Here is a 13,855-nt window from a genome sequence, read left to right on the forward strand (position 1 = left end):
GTTTCCAAGCCTGTTTTTATCACTGCTATAATATATCTGCTGTCTCTCAACAATTTAGAGAACCATTCTTCATTCACACCACATCCTTGTCCCTTTTGCGTTTTCTGTTTTAAGCCCCAGATTGTTTTTCTTTTGCCTTTCCATTTTAAGCGCGCTGTCATCAGATAATCACACAATTCAAATAAAAACAAACAATGGCGCAATGACAAAAAATACGGACTATAAATAATTTTCACAACTTCAGGTTTGGCGGCCCCTTTGGCCGGTGCCCCATGCGATGCGTATGCTGCACACCCACTTTTTGCGCCACTGAGCCAGAGGTAGGGTCCACAACCAAGTGTAAGAGCCGGAGCGGAGACAAGGTACACGGTCAGGTAAAGGAACACAGACGAGCTGAGGTAAGGTCCACAGCCAAATACAGGAAAGGAACCGGAATCACTCCCCCGGAGGGTACTGGGGAAACAGGGAAAATGCATGAATCGCACTACAACAAGCATAGGCATGGAGAACTGAATGATATATACATTACTAAGAAATGAAAAGAGGAGGAGAGGAGAAGTAGATGAGAGTAGAGGACAGAACCCCAGTGCACCATACTTTCCCCAGCTTCTGGTAAGTGTAAAGCTTAGGGTTCAGGTCAGGGCTATTCAGTCAGGGGTTCTATTTGATTGGTAAGGCACTATGAGGTCTTTAATATAGGATGGGGCCATACTATGCAAGGCCTTGTAGGTTAGCAGGAGGTTTTGAACTAAATTCTAGAATCAACTGGGAGCCAGTGAAGTGATGCTAACACAGGAGTAATGTGTTCTCTTCTGCTAGTTCCTGTCGACAATCTAGGTGCTGCATTCTGAACAAGCTGAAGACTTCTCAAGGAACTTTTAGGGTCCGCTGTTAGCAAAGAGTTAAAGTAATCCAGTCTGGATGTGACAAAGGCATGGATGAGCTTTACAGCATCACTGTCAGGTAATATATTTCTGCTCTTAACTATATCACACAGGTGAAAAACTGCAGTTTTACACGCCTGAGATATGTAAGCCTGAAATGATAAATCCTAGTCAAATAAAATACCTAGGTTGATGGAATTCGAGGCTATACTTATGTAACCGGGACAGCCTTTATCTTACAGTATTTTATAATAGCACAAAATCTGCTCAAGGGTTACCATACCTGAGGGATCTCCAACAAACTGCTCCATTACACTCGTAGTCATAGCCCCTCCTTCCTTTCTTCTTCCTCTTCTTCTTTTGACTCCCCTATATATTCCAAAGGTTACTGTTCCACACCCCTTTTGTATGACCTCATGTCAGAGAGGTTGGTGCCGACATCCTAAAATAATTTTATTATCCCAATCCATCCTATTGTTCATTGCCCTATTTGGTTTTAATTTTTATTTGTATAACTAGAGCAATATTTGTTTCTAACTTGTGATGTGATGATTAAAAGGGATTGATGGTTTAGGAGAGATATTTTGGGGATTCACTGTTAAAGCTTAAATTTTGGTTTGTTTTGTTTGTATAGGAACTGGAGTGGGCAGGATCATACAGTGTAATGTTTTCTGTTTGTTTATTACCAGGTATGTATGAGAAAAATGTGACTGTAAAATGTGTTACAGACATTACCTGTATAAAAATTTTAAGCTAGCATGCCGCGTGCGGCATTTACGCGGCCCCTTTTGCATGACCTCCTGTCAGAGAGGAACTGGAGTGGGCAGGATCATACAGTCACAACGCAGAAAGCGACCGGTTACACTTACGCCATCCAGGGAGACTGTCAGATCAGACAGAGCATCTCTGAGGTTTTAAGGACCCAATATAATGACCTCAGAATGTTGATTAAAACAACAAACCTTTTCCAATTCTGTTCTTCCTCAAATATTTACTCCTTTTATAGCTTTTTAGGACATTTTTGGTGTCAAAACATAAAGGTACTTCTGGAATTTTAATGTTGTATTCAACTACTGCTCAATGCTCTGATTTTTCAAAGATTAATGTTGTATTCAACTACTGCTCAATGCTCTGATTTTTCAAAGATTAAACAGTCTCAGGTCTATTTTGAAATGAGGGAAACCAATTTAGATCCTTCAAACATACTGCGCCAATTAACATTAATTCTTTGATCATTCAAGTTGGTAATTCTAAACAACAGCATTCTATCTATCTATCTATCTATCTATCTATCTATCTATCTATCTATCTATCTATCTATCTATCTATCTATCTATCTATCTATCTATCTATCTATCTATCTATCTATCTATCTATCTATTTATCTATCTAAAATTTTGCAACTTCTATTGTTATTATGAGGTTTCTACATGTAATTAGTGTATTTAACTCTTTTGGTTGTGTTTATCTTTTGTCAACTTTTACACAAATCAACAAGCTGTAATTATTTTAGTCATCTATTGCCTTGTATGCTTCCATTGGCTGGAATCTGAAATTGTCTGCTTAATCTTTCCGCATTTACACTCTCAGTTTCACAGACAAAGCATCCTTTTTATGTATTTATCCATTTATTTTCCACTGGATTTGCGTGCCTGCTTGTGGGCAGGTGCAGGAGGATGGATGATGAGGCAGGGCCAGCGCACGCGATGCGGAATCCCCGCTTTCTGATTGGCCGAGAGGCGCTGGTACCCTACTATGTCAAAGCAGAGGATCTACCGGAAACTAGACTTTCAGAACAAAAGCTGCATTTTCGTTAAACGAGCTCAAAATGAGCTAAAATAGTATGTATCAACATATAGTTTAATTTAAGACAAATCGTGTAATAATAAGAGCTTTAATATTGTCATTTTTGTAAAGACAAAACCCTTTTTGACTTGACAACATCGGCTGTTGCGCTTGCAGTTTCCGGAAATGGAATGTTCCATTTCGACGATCTTCACTGTGGTCCAGAGAAAGAGGAAAGGATGAGCCCTTCTCTTGTTCCTCATCTGTCCTTTAACGAAAAGGAATGGAACCAGCAGGAAAATAGCTAAAGTGCACCTCTTCGACAACTTTTCCTCACCTCTGGAGAATGATCCACGGCCAGGTCCTTTTATCCCAGGTGAGCTGCCTCCATTGTTGCTGTGTAATCTTGATTGATGCAGCGGCCCAGCGCTCCATCACTGCCGAACGTGTCCTTCTCCCCTCGGTGAAGGAAACGATGCGCCGAACCATGTAAACACGGACGGATTTACTCACTTGAAAACACAAAGGTGACGGGGTTTATTGTCAGCTACATTCTGGTTTATCTCGCAAACAAACACTAGTTATATATTATTTTGCGTTCGTGTGTGTTGCTGACAGACGTCCTTATTATAAAAGTTCGCATTATCACAAATTGAAAAAACAAAAAAATCAACAAAGTGTTGCGCGACCCGAATCATTAATAGTGGGTCGACAGCGAACTATTATCGTCGTGTTTTATTACACATTTTAGGAAGCTAGCGTAACGTAATTAGTTTAATGGGGGTTTGACGTAAAGTGGTGACGCTGGGAAATGGGGGCTCAGGGAGCGTCGCCCTACTTTCTCCTGCTTGTGTGTGAAGAGAGGGTTCCCCCCGTGTCTTTTTGTGTGGGAATCCCCGTCGTGAAAATCCTCTTAAAAGCTGGAGGAACGCTCCATGTGGTGTCTTTTGTTTAGCGTTTGTGTGTCTGAGGATTGTTGGAAAAAATACAACACAATCATACCCCCCTGCATCCAGATTGACCATATGTAATGTTTTTAATGTCTAAAGATAATTAAAAAAATCAGTTGGTGTTACTGAAGATATCAGAAACGAAGATATGAATAAAAAATATTTGATGTATGACAGTCAAGATAATAATTTTCAGTTTATATACACTGTTAGAATAATTCCCCCCCTCAAAATGACATACCCCCCCCAAAAAAAACATTTAAAATACTCCTTAGTGCCCTGTTACTTTCACTGCAATATGTAATGCAGCAGAAATTGTATTCTTTTAAATAATTTTAATTCAATAAAAATTGTAGTGTTGTCTTTTATTCAAAGTTTTATGTTCTTCCCATGGTCTTTTAAGTATTTCTACTGATTTACCAATGACTGTATATGAGAACTGGACTGAGTGGCCCCTCCCCTTCATGTACCAAACAGGAAGTACCTGCTGGTTTCAAGAAGCTAAAATCTCATAGATTTTTATTGAGAAATAAAAAACTACTATTGAGTCATTATATTTATTAGAATAAATATTCTTGCCCTGCTACTTTTGTTAACACGTTCTTCCTAATTCCAATTTTTTTCAAAATATTTTTTTTCTGTTAAGATGTTAACCGGCCAATCAGATGCCTCAATAGAAGTAATAAGTCTCATGTGGAACATTTGATCAACAGATTGTCCTGATCCTGCTTTCAAATGGTAGGTGTGTGTCCGACCAATAATCTCACTACTAATTGGCAATAGTGGTTCCCATAGAAATGACGATTCAAACCAACTTGGACCAATCACAGCTGACTGACCAAATCTGATTTCAACTTGTTGCCGTTTGTGTTGTGTTAAAATGCCGACTGAATTGACTCAATTTCGTGAAAACCAGAAGCAAGCCATTTCCTATGGGTGACGTCACACTTGTTTGGTTCAGTTCTCATATACAGTCAATTTATTTTATCTACCTTTTCAAATTTTAATAATAATAATAATGGATTTAATTTATCTGTGCTTTTCCAGACGCTCAAAGCGCTTACAATGTGTCCATTATTCATTCACTCCTCATTAATACTTGGTGATGGTAAACTACTGATGTAGGCGTGGCTGCCAGTTCGTGCCTATGGCCCCTCTGACCATCACCGGGACATTCATGCACCAGTGGAGCCACTCTGGAGTCAAGGAGGTTGAAGTGTCTTGCTCAAGGACACAGCGACAGTTGACAGGGGGATGGGGTTGACAGCGTGGATTAAAGATCATTCGATTTTTTTTCTTTAAAATGTGCTGTTCAGTTATAGGTACTGTAGATTTGATGAGAAGATATAATTAATGATGATTTTCACTCTTAGATTTTTGGTAAATTGTGATGAGTGTTTAAACGCGGCACTCATGTTGAGAAAGGAGGTTCACCTCGGCTTTTCATGTGCTTCAACCTTTTTAAAACCTCTTTGTTGCACTGCGAAGTATAGCCAGCTCAAATGCTAACAAGTAACCAGGCATGGCTAAAGGACAAGATTTTAAACTCATCCCAAATACAATGTTTGTAATGGTGCTTCCTGGGAAAGATGCTTCCTGTCCTTGTTTTGGGTTGGGTTATAAAGGGCGGCTTTTAGGAACTAGACAGGCTAAGTAACAATCCTAGAAACCAGCATCGCTGCTACTGAAGAAAAGGCTTTTATGGAATTGTTTCCAATAACTCATAGATGTAAGCTTTTTACACCAGAGCTTTAGCTCCGACATTCTTTCGACTATCAGAACTACTCAACCATTTACGCAACTATCAATATTCCAGGGGATCCTTAAGCGAATGCTTTACAGTGGTAAAGTGCTAATGCAAGCAACGTATGATTGGTTGATTCTGTCGCGGAGAAAAGCCGCTTTGTCGCATTTCGATACAGAGCTGATATAAAAAGCCACTTTATTCACCCTTATCTGCACATCACAATTATCGCAAACGCTCCAATAGATATAGTTTGTCATAGTCCATGTGTGAATCAGGTGTCACTGGCAACAAGGGGCTAAAACTAAAGTGTCGGATTTTATCATTATTATTATAATTTTTTTTGTGTGAGATAATAGAAAACAGTCACGTCATAGAACATACTCAATTTAAACCAATGCTGTTTCTGAATTCCCTCACTACTTATTGCACTATATAGGATGTTTGCCATGCTGTAGAGATGTCTGAATCTACTATTTCAAAATCCAGTGCCCTGGAAATTTCCCAAAAGTCTTTGCATTAAACTAGTATGCATCAGTTCTCACTAAATGTTCATGTCTACATCAACCCTTCATTTGATTCAGGTTTCTGTTCGTAAGCCTTATTTAGGTTTAGGACAGTGAAATACTTCTTAGCTCGCTCCTCTTCTGCTCTTTTCAAGGTCAGACTCAGTGTTACTGGCAGCACATGTCAAATCTTTAGTCGGGTTTTGCTGAAATCTAGGCGTGTTATGAATCTGAATGTTCTCTTCTGTCACACGCTCAGTGTTTCTTTTATTAACGATTGCTTTGATTCAGTTCTCTGCAAAGCTCTGCAAATCCATCCTGTCTCCCGTTCACATTGTTGTGTGTACTCATGCTTTACTATGTGAGAGGGAAGAGAGGAAGTCTCTTTGAAAGCACTATATTTTAACCATTTCATGAAGATTTACGTTTAAATTGTTTATGTAGGTTTAACTTGATTTCATGTCATGTTCGGTTTTCTGGGTTTTGTTTCCACTGTTTTATTTTGTTTCATAATCACACCTGTCTTGCTAGTCATTTACTGCTGTTTGTTTTGATTACGTTCCTAATGTATGCAAAGCCTCAGCTACAGGGTCTTTGGTTTTCTGTCTTTAAATTTGTTTAGTCCAAATTCAGTTCATATATTTTATAGACAGATTCAAAACATTTTTATTGTGTGTATTACTGCCATCATACACCATATAGAATGCTACAGTCTCATACACAACTGTGATGGAGCGATGGAGAAGCATCGGCAGAATCTTCACCATTAGCTTTTGATTCAGACTATCACTGGCGTGGTCATGAACGCAGACGGCAGTCAGTCAGGTGGGGATGACGCCTTTACGAAATCAGGCGACAGCTTGGCAGCCACAGGGCAGTGGCAGCCGGATCACCAGCCAGCAGCAGCTCTACTTAGGTGATATGTAAACTTCTCCGGACTGCAGCCGTCCATATCATGGGCCAAAGCCAGCCACCCAGTAGTCTAGGGGTTTATAAAAAGCAGGCCATTCAGCACCAGTGGTTATTTGCATCTTAGGTTTGGAGTACACATTAGAATCTTGTCGACTTACAAAAGTACACTTTGAACAACGTGCCTCCCAAGAAAGCACAATATTATGTCTTCTTCGTATTCTTCTCAGCATCAACCGCATTTCGTTAATACGCAGGTCTCAGATCATCAGTGCCATCTCCACATTTGGACTTATGGTGGCCGAGAATGCCAGATTGATGTCTGGTCATCGCCGTGTCCCTGTCAGTCAACAGCCTTCATCAAGTGGCGGCGCTGCTACTCTACTCTAACAATCAGACGCTGGCAGTGGGATGGCAGCAAGGGGGCAGGGGGGAGGCTCGAGGGTTGCAGTCTCAAATCGGCTGATTATCAGACGATTTTGGGGAATTTGGGGACCCTCCCATCAGTAAATTACTGGGCTACTGCTTTCCTGCCACCCGTTAGACTGCCATCACGCTACCTCCAAATACGCCCGGGTGAGCACTGGCTGATGTAAAACAATTGTCCGCCTTTGAATTTGAATTTTTCTTGAAACCTTCGAGTTCGCCGCACTTCATGTAAAAATGGGACTGCTGCCTCTCGATTAAAAATGCCACTGTGCGGCCACCTGCCAATTTGCTAAAAAACTTGCATCTAGGTCACCGAGCTGTGGTTGTTTGGCATGAGTGATCGTAAGCTTAACACGCCTTTCTTATCTATTTGGATAACTAAAAGTTGAAAAAGTTCTGGTGTGTAAAAAGAAAGGATATAAAATAACAAATGCTCTCGCACTCAGTATCCAACCATTTGGAATTACATTACATTACATGTGAGAAAAAAAAATTCATTAATCAGTATCACATTTAAAAAAAAAATACATGCTTAAACGTTTTAACATCAGTGTTAAAACCTGCACCAGCAAAAAACACATGTTCTTCAAACTACCATTACTCTTTTTTCATTTGTGCAATAATGTAATTTCAATGGGTTCTTAGGCGGTGAAAAGCAGCTTTGCGCTGATATGCAACACTTTGCTATGGTAAAATTACAACACCACTTTATGGTCAGCGCAAAGCGCCTTTTCTCCGAGCCAGAATCATTTGTTTTATGTTAATTGTTTACTACTTTACTACTGGAAACATCATAAAGTGTTCCCTCATTTATCACAAGAGGTACATTCTAAAACTAACCAGCTGAAGTTTATTTTCCAAGATTAGTGGTGTATGGAGATTTGATGTCAAGTCAGTTTCATCCTCCTAAAATATGTTTTGCGACTTCTTTAGCCAACTCTGTTTCTTGTAAACAGTAAGACCTCAGGACTTCAACGTCTCCGCTTTTCAGTGACGTGATGAATTTTCCATCCATTGACACTGTGTGAAGGCAGCTAACCCAGCCTTTGAGGCAAGCTGGGAAACCTCTGCCATTAGAGTTCAGTTTCTACTTTGACAGTCACGTTTAGTAAATCATATTCCCTTTGGCTTTCTGACAATGCAAAGAAAGAGTAGAGGGACAATAGAGGTTACTGTTCAACTTTCTACACATCCCTTCAGAGGTCGCCACAGCAAATCAGCTTGCACTAAGTCGTACATTTGGTTTGGCAGAGATTTTTATGCTGGATGCCCTTCCTGACACAACCCTGTATAGCATCTGAACTGGGGACCGGTACAGGAGACCCAGACCCCCCCAACCCCCTTTTGGCTACATGGTTAGGCAGTAGCCCAAGGACCTACACTGGATCAAGCTCATCCGACCCCCTGGAAAGCAAACGCTGGTTTCCCATGTCCCAATTGATCAATGCTAATGTTTTTAATCTGAATTTCTTCTGCGGGTTGAATTATTATTATTATTTTTTTAATTAGTATTTTGAAAATGTTTTGTTTTCTTGGTATGTTCTTTGTTTTAGCTTTGCTCTAGTTGCACATAAATCATAAAATAAATGTGTTATTGTGTGTTGAGCCATATTATTCAATTTGTAGGCTTCACTCCAAGGTTTCAGCAGTTCTTTCCTTTTTTCGATTTTAAAATTTTACTTCCATACCGTATTTTCCACATTATACTTTAAGGTGCACTTAAAAGCTTCTTTCTTTTTCAAAAAAATGACAGTGCATCTTATAATCTGGAGGACCTTGTATTTGGAATAATTCTGATTGTGTTTACTGATGTTAACACGACTTTGAGAGGTACACGGCGCTCTGTTAAAGTCCATGTGTTAATGTAAATACACTAATGCGGCGAATGTGTAGCAGTGTCAGACTGTGTTTTCTTTACATGACACTAGCAAGGTTGTGAGTTAGTGTAGTCACAGTAATGTTTGTTTTAGCGGTATCAGTCTGTATTTTTTCGTGTTGCAAACTAAGTTGGTAGTTACAGGTATTGTATATACGCTAATACAGCTAAATGTAGCGTGTTACAAACAAGTTACTGTGAATGGAGTTCATAAAGTCTGACTGACTGATGGATTTATCTCTGACTTTTTTTGTCTCACTCACTTTGTCTCAAACGTCCGGTTCCGGGTTAACAAACGGACAGGTGTTGCCTGCCGGCTGCTGTCTCAAAAGATTTTCAAGCGACTTAAAGTTATTTCAACGATCAACAATCGACTAAAAAACGCTGATTATCTCTAAGAAAGACAGCCGACCATGCAAGTAATGAACTGAAACTGTGTTGGTAAGGCATTGATATCAGATGAAAAGTTATGAACGGGATAATGATAAATCATGTAATTAGATGGTTACGGTAGAACAGGGGTGGGATTATATAAATTCGCTTCCTTCCACTCCCTTTCAAGCAATCTTTGATTTCATATCTAATTATTCTAAGTTTGATACGTCTTTGAATGAATCTATGAATACTTATCGTATTGTTTTGTGAATTATTCTGAGTGCTTGAGATAAACCATTTCAAAATCAAATCAAATCAAATACCCCTTATAGTTTAGTGAGCCTAACATAAGTTCAAAAATAAACCACTCATTGACGGTGTGCTTTATAATCCAGTATGCCCTATAGTGCGTAAAATACGGTAGTTGTCGGGATAAATTATTAAAGTCAACACAAATACATAATCTCATACCTTAAAATATATTGCTTTCAACATTTCGTCTTCAAAACCTTAAAACAGTGAACATTTTAGCAATCTATCTGTTTTGCCTTTAAGAGTGACACACACACAGACCATTTTTTGTAAATAAAGTTCATTCCATTTTCTTCTCCAACTTCTATGTGTCTGAAATTGCACCAGTCTGCTGGAAGCTGTCCCAGCCATCTTTAGCTTTGGCTCACTAGAGGGGAGTTTGGACACACCACTTAAATAATGTGCAGTTTTAGCACAATTATGCAGGTCTCAATCTCCAAAGACCAGTCTTTCCAGCTAATATTTACATTATGCTAATTTAGGCATTTTTGTGTTGAGGAAACTCAAAAGTAAACAAGAAATGTACTTACTGTCTTTGCAGACTGCTGTCTGCCTCTTAGCTGTCTGTAAAAAGCCTAACATTTACTTTTTGTACATTTCTTAATGACACTGAGCAGCACAACAGCAGCATATCTACTTTCACTGGAAAATGGACGCCAACAGAAGCAATGATTGGAGTAAACTGCTGTGATTAGATCACAGCTGCGGTTACTCATCCTCGCCACTGAACTGCAAGACCTTAAAGGCCAATTCAGGCTGGCCCAACAGACCATTAGTTTGTCATACCGGATGAGTTCATTAAACGGGAAGGGCTTCCAGTCTCACTTGTACAGGCCGTGCTACTCTGCATGTGCTCTAAAATAATAATACTGCTTAATTATGGCGGTGGCAGAACAGTTGGAGAGATTTCCCTGGAGAACCCATGTCAGCAGGGTCCCCACAATAATGTGTGTGTAAGGAGGACACAGAGCAGGTCACTACCAGGTTGCACTTTGAATGGGAGTTTATTATTTTGTTGCCACGGTGTTTAAAGACCCATTCTGATGAAAACTGTGTTTTTGCAACCACTTGTAGACAAACAGATCCATGTATGTATTTGTTGTCCTCATCCAAGCTGGAATATGGATCAAAACTGGATGGCTGGATAGCTCCAACATTGCTCACCATTTTTGTTGCACCGATAATGTTAGGTTTGTGTTGTGAGGGACTGTAAGCTTTTAGTAAAGAGTGTAAACAGATGGATAATGGGAAGTGTGGGTGTGATTGCTCTGCTGCAACCATCTCGGCCACAACAATTTCTAATGAAAAACTTACTTATAATGAAATCAAATACTAGGCGCTCCAAAATAAAATAAAATAAAAACATCGTTAAAACAGTAAATTGAATCTGTGCCTTTGAACATGTACTATGAATACAGCTGATGTTTAGTCTAAGCTGTTGGGGTTAAAAAGAACTTCAAACTATCTTTAAAGTAGGAGTCCTTTTCTTTGAAATTTGTAGTTTCTATATCCATTTTTTAAATTTTGTATGTAGATTTTTTCCCACTGGATGTCCCTTTTACACTGGAGCTGCTGCTGACATTTAAATAACACACGCTCTTTGACACAATGTAAACCTTTGACTGGTAGAAGTTTGTGAGTTGATTCTGACGCAGTGAAAAGCAACTTTTTATATCGGCTTTGCACCTATAAATCAGCTGATTTATGTACGTTGATTGGCTAAACAACTCACTGCTGTGCAGCGTTGCATATCAGCACAAAGCTGCTTTTTTTGGCTTCAGAATCTGCTGGAATTACATTAATTGCGTACACAGCTGAAGAGTTACGGTAGTCGAAAGAATGTCAACACTGGAGCTAAAGCTCCGGTGTTAAAGGGCTAAAGGCAGGGCTAGAACCAAAAGGCTGTAACTGGGATTCATCTGTCATCTGCGTCCTGTAAAACACTCTGCATGTGCACTCCTTACCATTTGAGTTAAAGCTACAACATTTCTTCTTCTCAATAGTCCTGTGATCCTTTCAGGCTCTCACAGGAGTTTATGTAAGTCTTCGTGCTCACGCTCCCACAGTGGATGTTCTTGAGTGAGGGCACCAGCTTCTGTCATCTCCTTGCAGATTCAGCCTTGAAAGCTGACTCTCACTCAGAGATTTTGGAGAAAATCAGGCAGCATTTCAGACCAGTTTTAGTTACAGCAAAACACACTTACCAATCAAGAATTAATACTAAATAATACTCATAAATTATTCATTTAAAAAGAGGCAATAATCATAAAATAATGACAATTATTCTCAGTGGTCTTTATAAATACCCTAAAGCTGTCTGATCTTTGCTGTTGGAGCTTTTTGTTTGCCATATTAGCTTTTATTATTGTAGATAGAGCTTTATTTTTCCACACAGCTGATTTTTGCCGACCAAATGTTCCTTCTTTTCCGTGGTATTAGGTTTTTCCTTTGGGGATCAATCCCTTCAGCTGAATTGATCTTCAGACAACATGTTCAAATGGTTATTATGTGATATGTAAAGGCCAGCAGTGGCAAAAGGATTTTCCTGCTCATGACCAAAGCAGCAGTAAATATAATGGTTTGGCAAAGATTTTACGTCAGACGCCCTTTCTGACACAACCCTCACTATGTATCCGGGGCTGGGACCAGCCCAATAAGACCCTGGTTTAGGCCCTTCATGGCTAAACAACTTGAAGGGTTATGTATGGGAAACATAGATCTTAGTAGTCTTTCCTTAGTTTCTATTCACTTTATATTCATAACATCTGTAGTAAATTGGTTATTTTTGAGTATTCCCTGAGTGTTGCTTAGAAAAAGATAAGGATGGGAGTCCAGGCATCATCTGTGTCAGAATGACAGCCCATTGTGGCCATGTTTTTGCTAACATACCTTAAAAACAGTGGGCTTCTTTTGCAGCTATAGCACCTTGACATAATTCAGTCATCTGTTAAGATTTTTACACACAAATACCATAAATTCAACAATTCTGTTTGAATATAATTTATTATTTCCAGAAGGGGAAATAAAAAAGAAAAGTGAATCAAATTAATAAGTAAATGAGAACATTGTTGTATAAAAAGCGGACCAAAGACCCTTGAAAATATTGTGAGACCCAAACTAAAAGAAGAAAACTGCATAAACAAACAAGATATATCTCTTTGAGGTGGATCTATGAGCTGCCAATTCCTTCCTAATGGTCATCATGTGTTTTTGCTTCATTTTCAGTTCCATATGTGAGCAAATCACTGTGCTGTTGCTCTGCAGATGTGGATTCTGCCTCATGCTTAATACGCTGTGATCTGAACATTTTGATTGTTTTTGGAATTTGTAAGACTAACTTTTTCTCTGACTGCATATGCACCATCATCAGACGATGCTGCTGTGTTGTCCACCTTTGTTTTACTGTTGTTAGTCTGTTTCTGCTTCATTGTTCATATTTCAGTCTGATGAAGTATGAAGGGTTAAAGATGATGCACATATGCCCTCACCTGCAACATTGGCTGCCCTTTGTCTTTTATTTTTTATTTTCTTTTGTTCTTGTTGTTTGTAACACACCACCCTTTTCCCACTTCCTTCAGGTTTTGGTCTGCTTTGGGTTGACTGGTCATTATGCTGATGCAGCTCTGTAGTTTCAAGGTCAGTGCCCCCACTTCCCTGCTGTCCAACCGTCTCCATTCCCATTTCAACCCATACAGCATGGTCAAAAATACATAGAACCTTAAACTTTACATCACACTTTCATCTAATCTCAAGGACCTATGTTTGCAGAATGAACTCGGCAAACACAAGTCCACTGCTAACATGGCATGGTATGTGTGGGTTTGCATGCTACATCACTAACTGCACGCACAAACTCCTTTAGCATTTAGATCAGGTAAGGCTGGCAGATTTGTGGCCAGAAGCTGCTTTTCAACTGGAGCATTTTCTGATCTGATCGTGTCTGAGCCCCCGCCACGATAAAACGCTCTCCATTTACGATCTGCTGCCGGAAATGCTGCAAGATGCCCCAAAATCCTAGCAAAAGACAATGTCAGCTTTTTTTTCTTTTTTATTGATTCATTTATTTATCATAACTATTTACTCAA

At 39.4% G+C, this 13,855-nt stretch overlaps 1 protein-coding gene across 4 annotated transcripts in view; it reads left to right on the forward strand.

The window, feature by feature from the left end:
• Positions 1–2,850: 2,850 nt before the first annotated feature.
• hecw1a (HECT, C2 and WW domain containing E3 ubiquitin protein ligase 1a) overlaps positions 2,851–13,855 on the forward strand; it is a 73,353-nt gene continuing 62,348 nt past the window's right edge. For 2 of the 4 annotated variants that reach the window (XM_020712462.3, XM_078938559.1), the window contains exons 1-2: positions 2,851–3,045; positions 13,349–13,406. In XM_020712462.3, coding sequence (XP_020568121.1) covers positions 13,380–13,406 — 27 coding nt within the window. In that variant the 5' untranslated portion in view covers positions 2,851–3,045; positions 13,349–13,379. The remainder of the gene's footprint in view (positions 3,046–13,348; positions 13,407–13,855) is intronic. The other 2 variants (XM_020712461.3, XM_020712463.3) reach the window with 1 other exon arrangement.

This window comes from Oryzias latipes, chromosome 20 (genome assembly GCF_053564925.1).
Source record: "Oryzias latipes strain Hd-rR chromosome 20, Olatipes_Hd-rR_3.1".
NCBI classification, from domain to species: Eukaryota; Metazoa; Chordata; class Actinopteri; order Beloniformes; family Adrianichthyidae; genus Oryzias; species Oryzias latipes.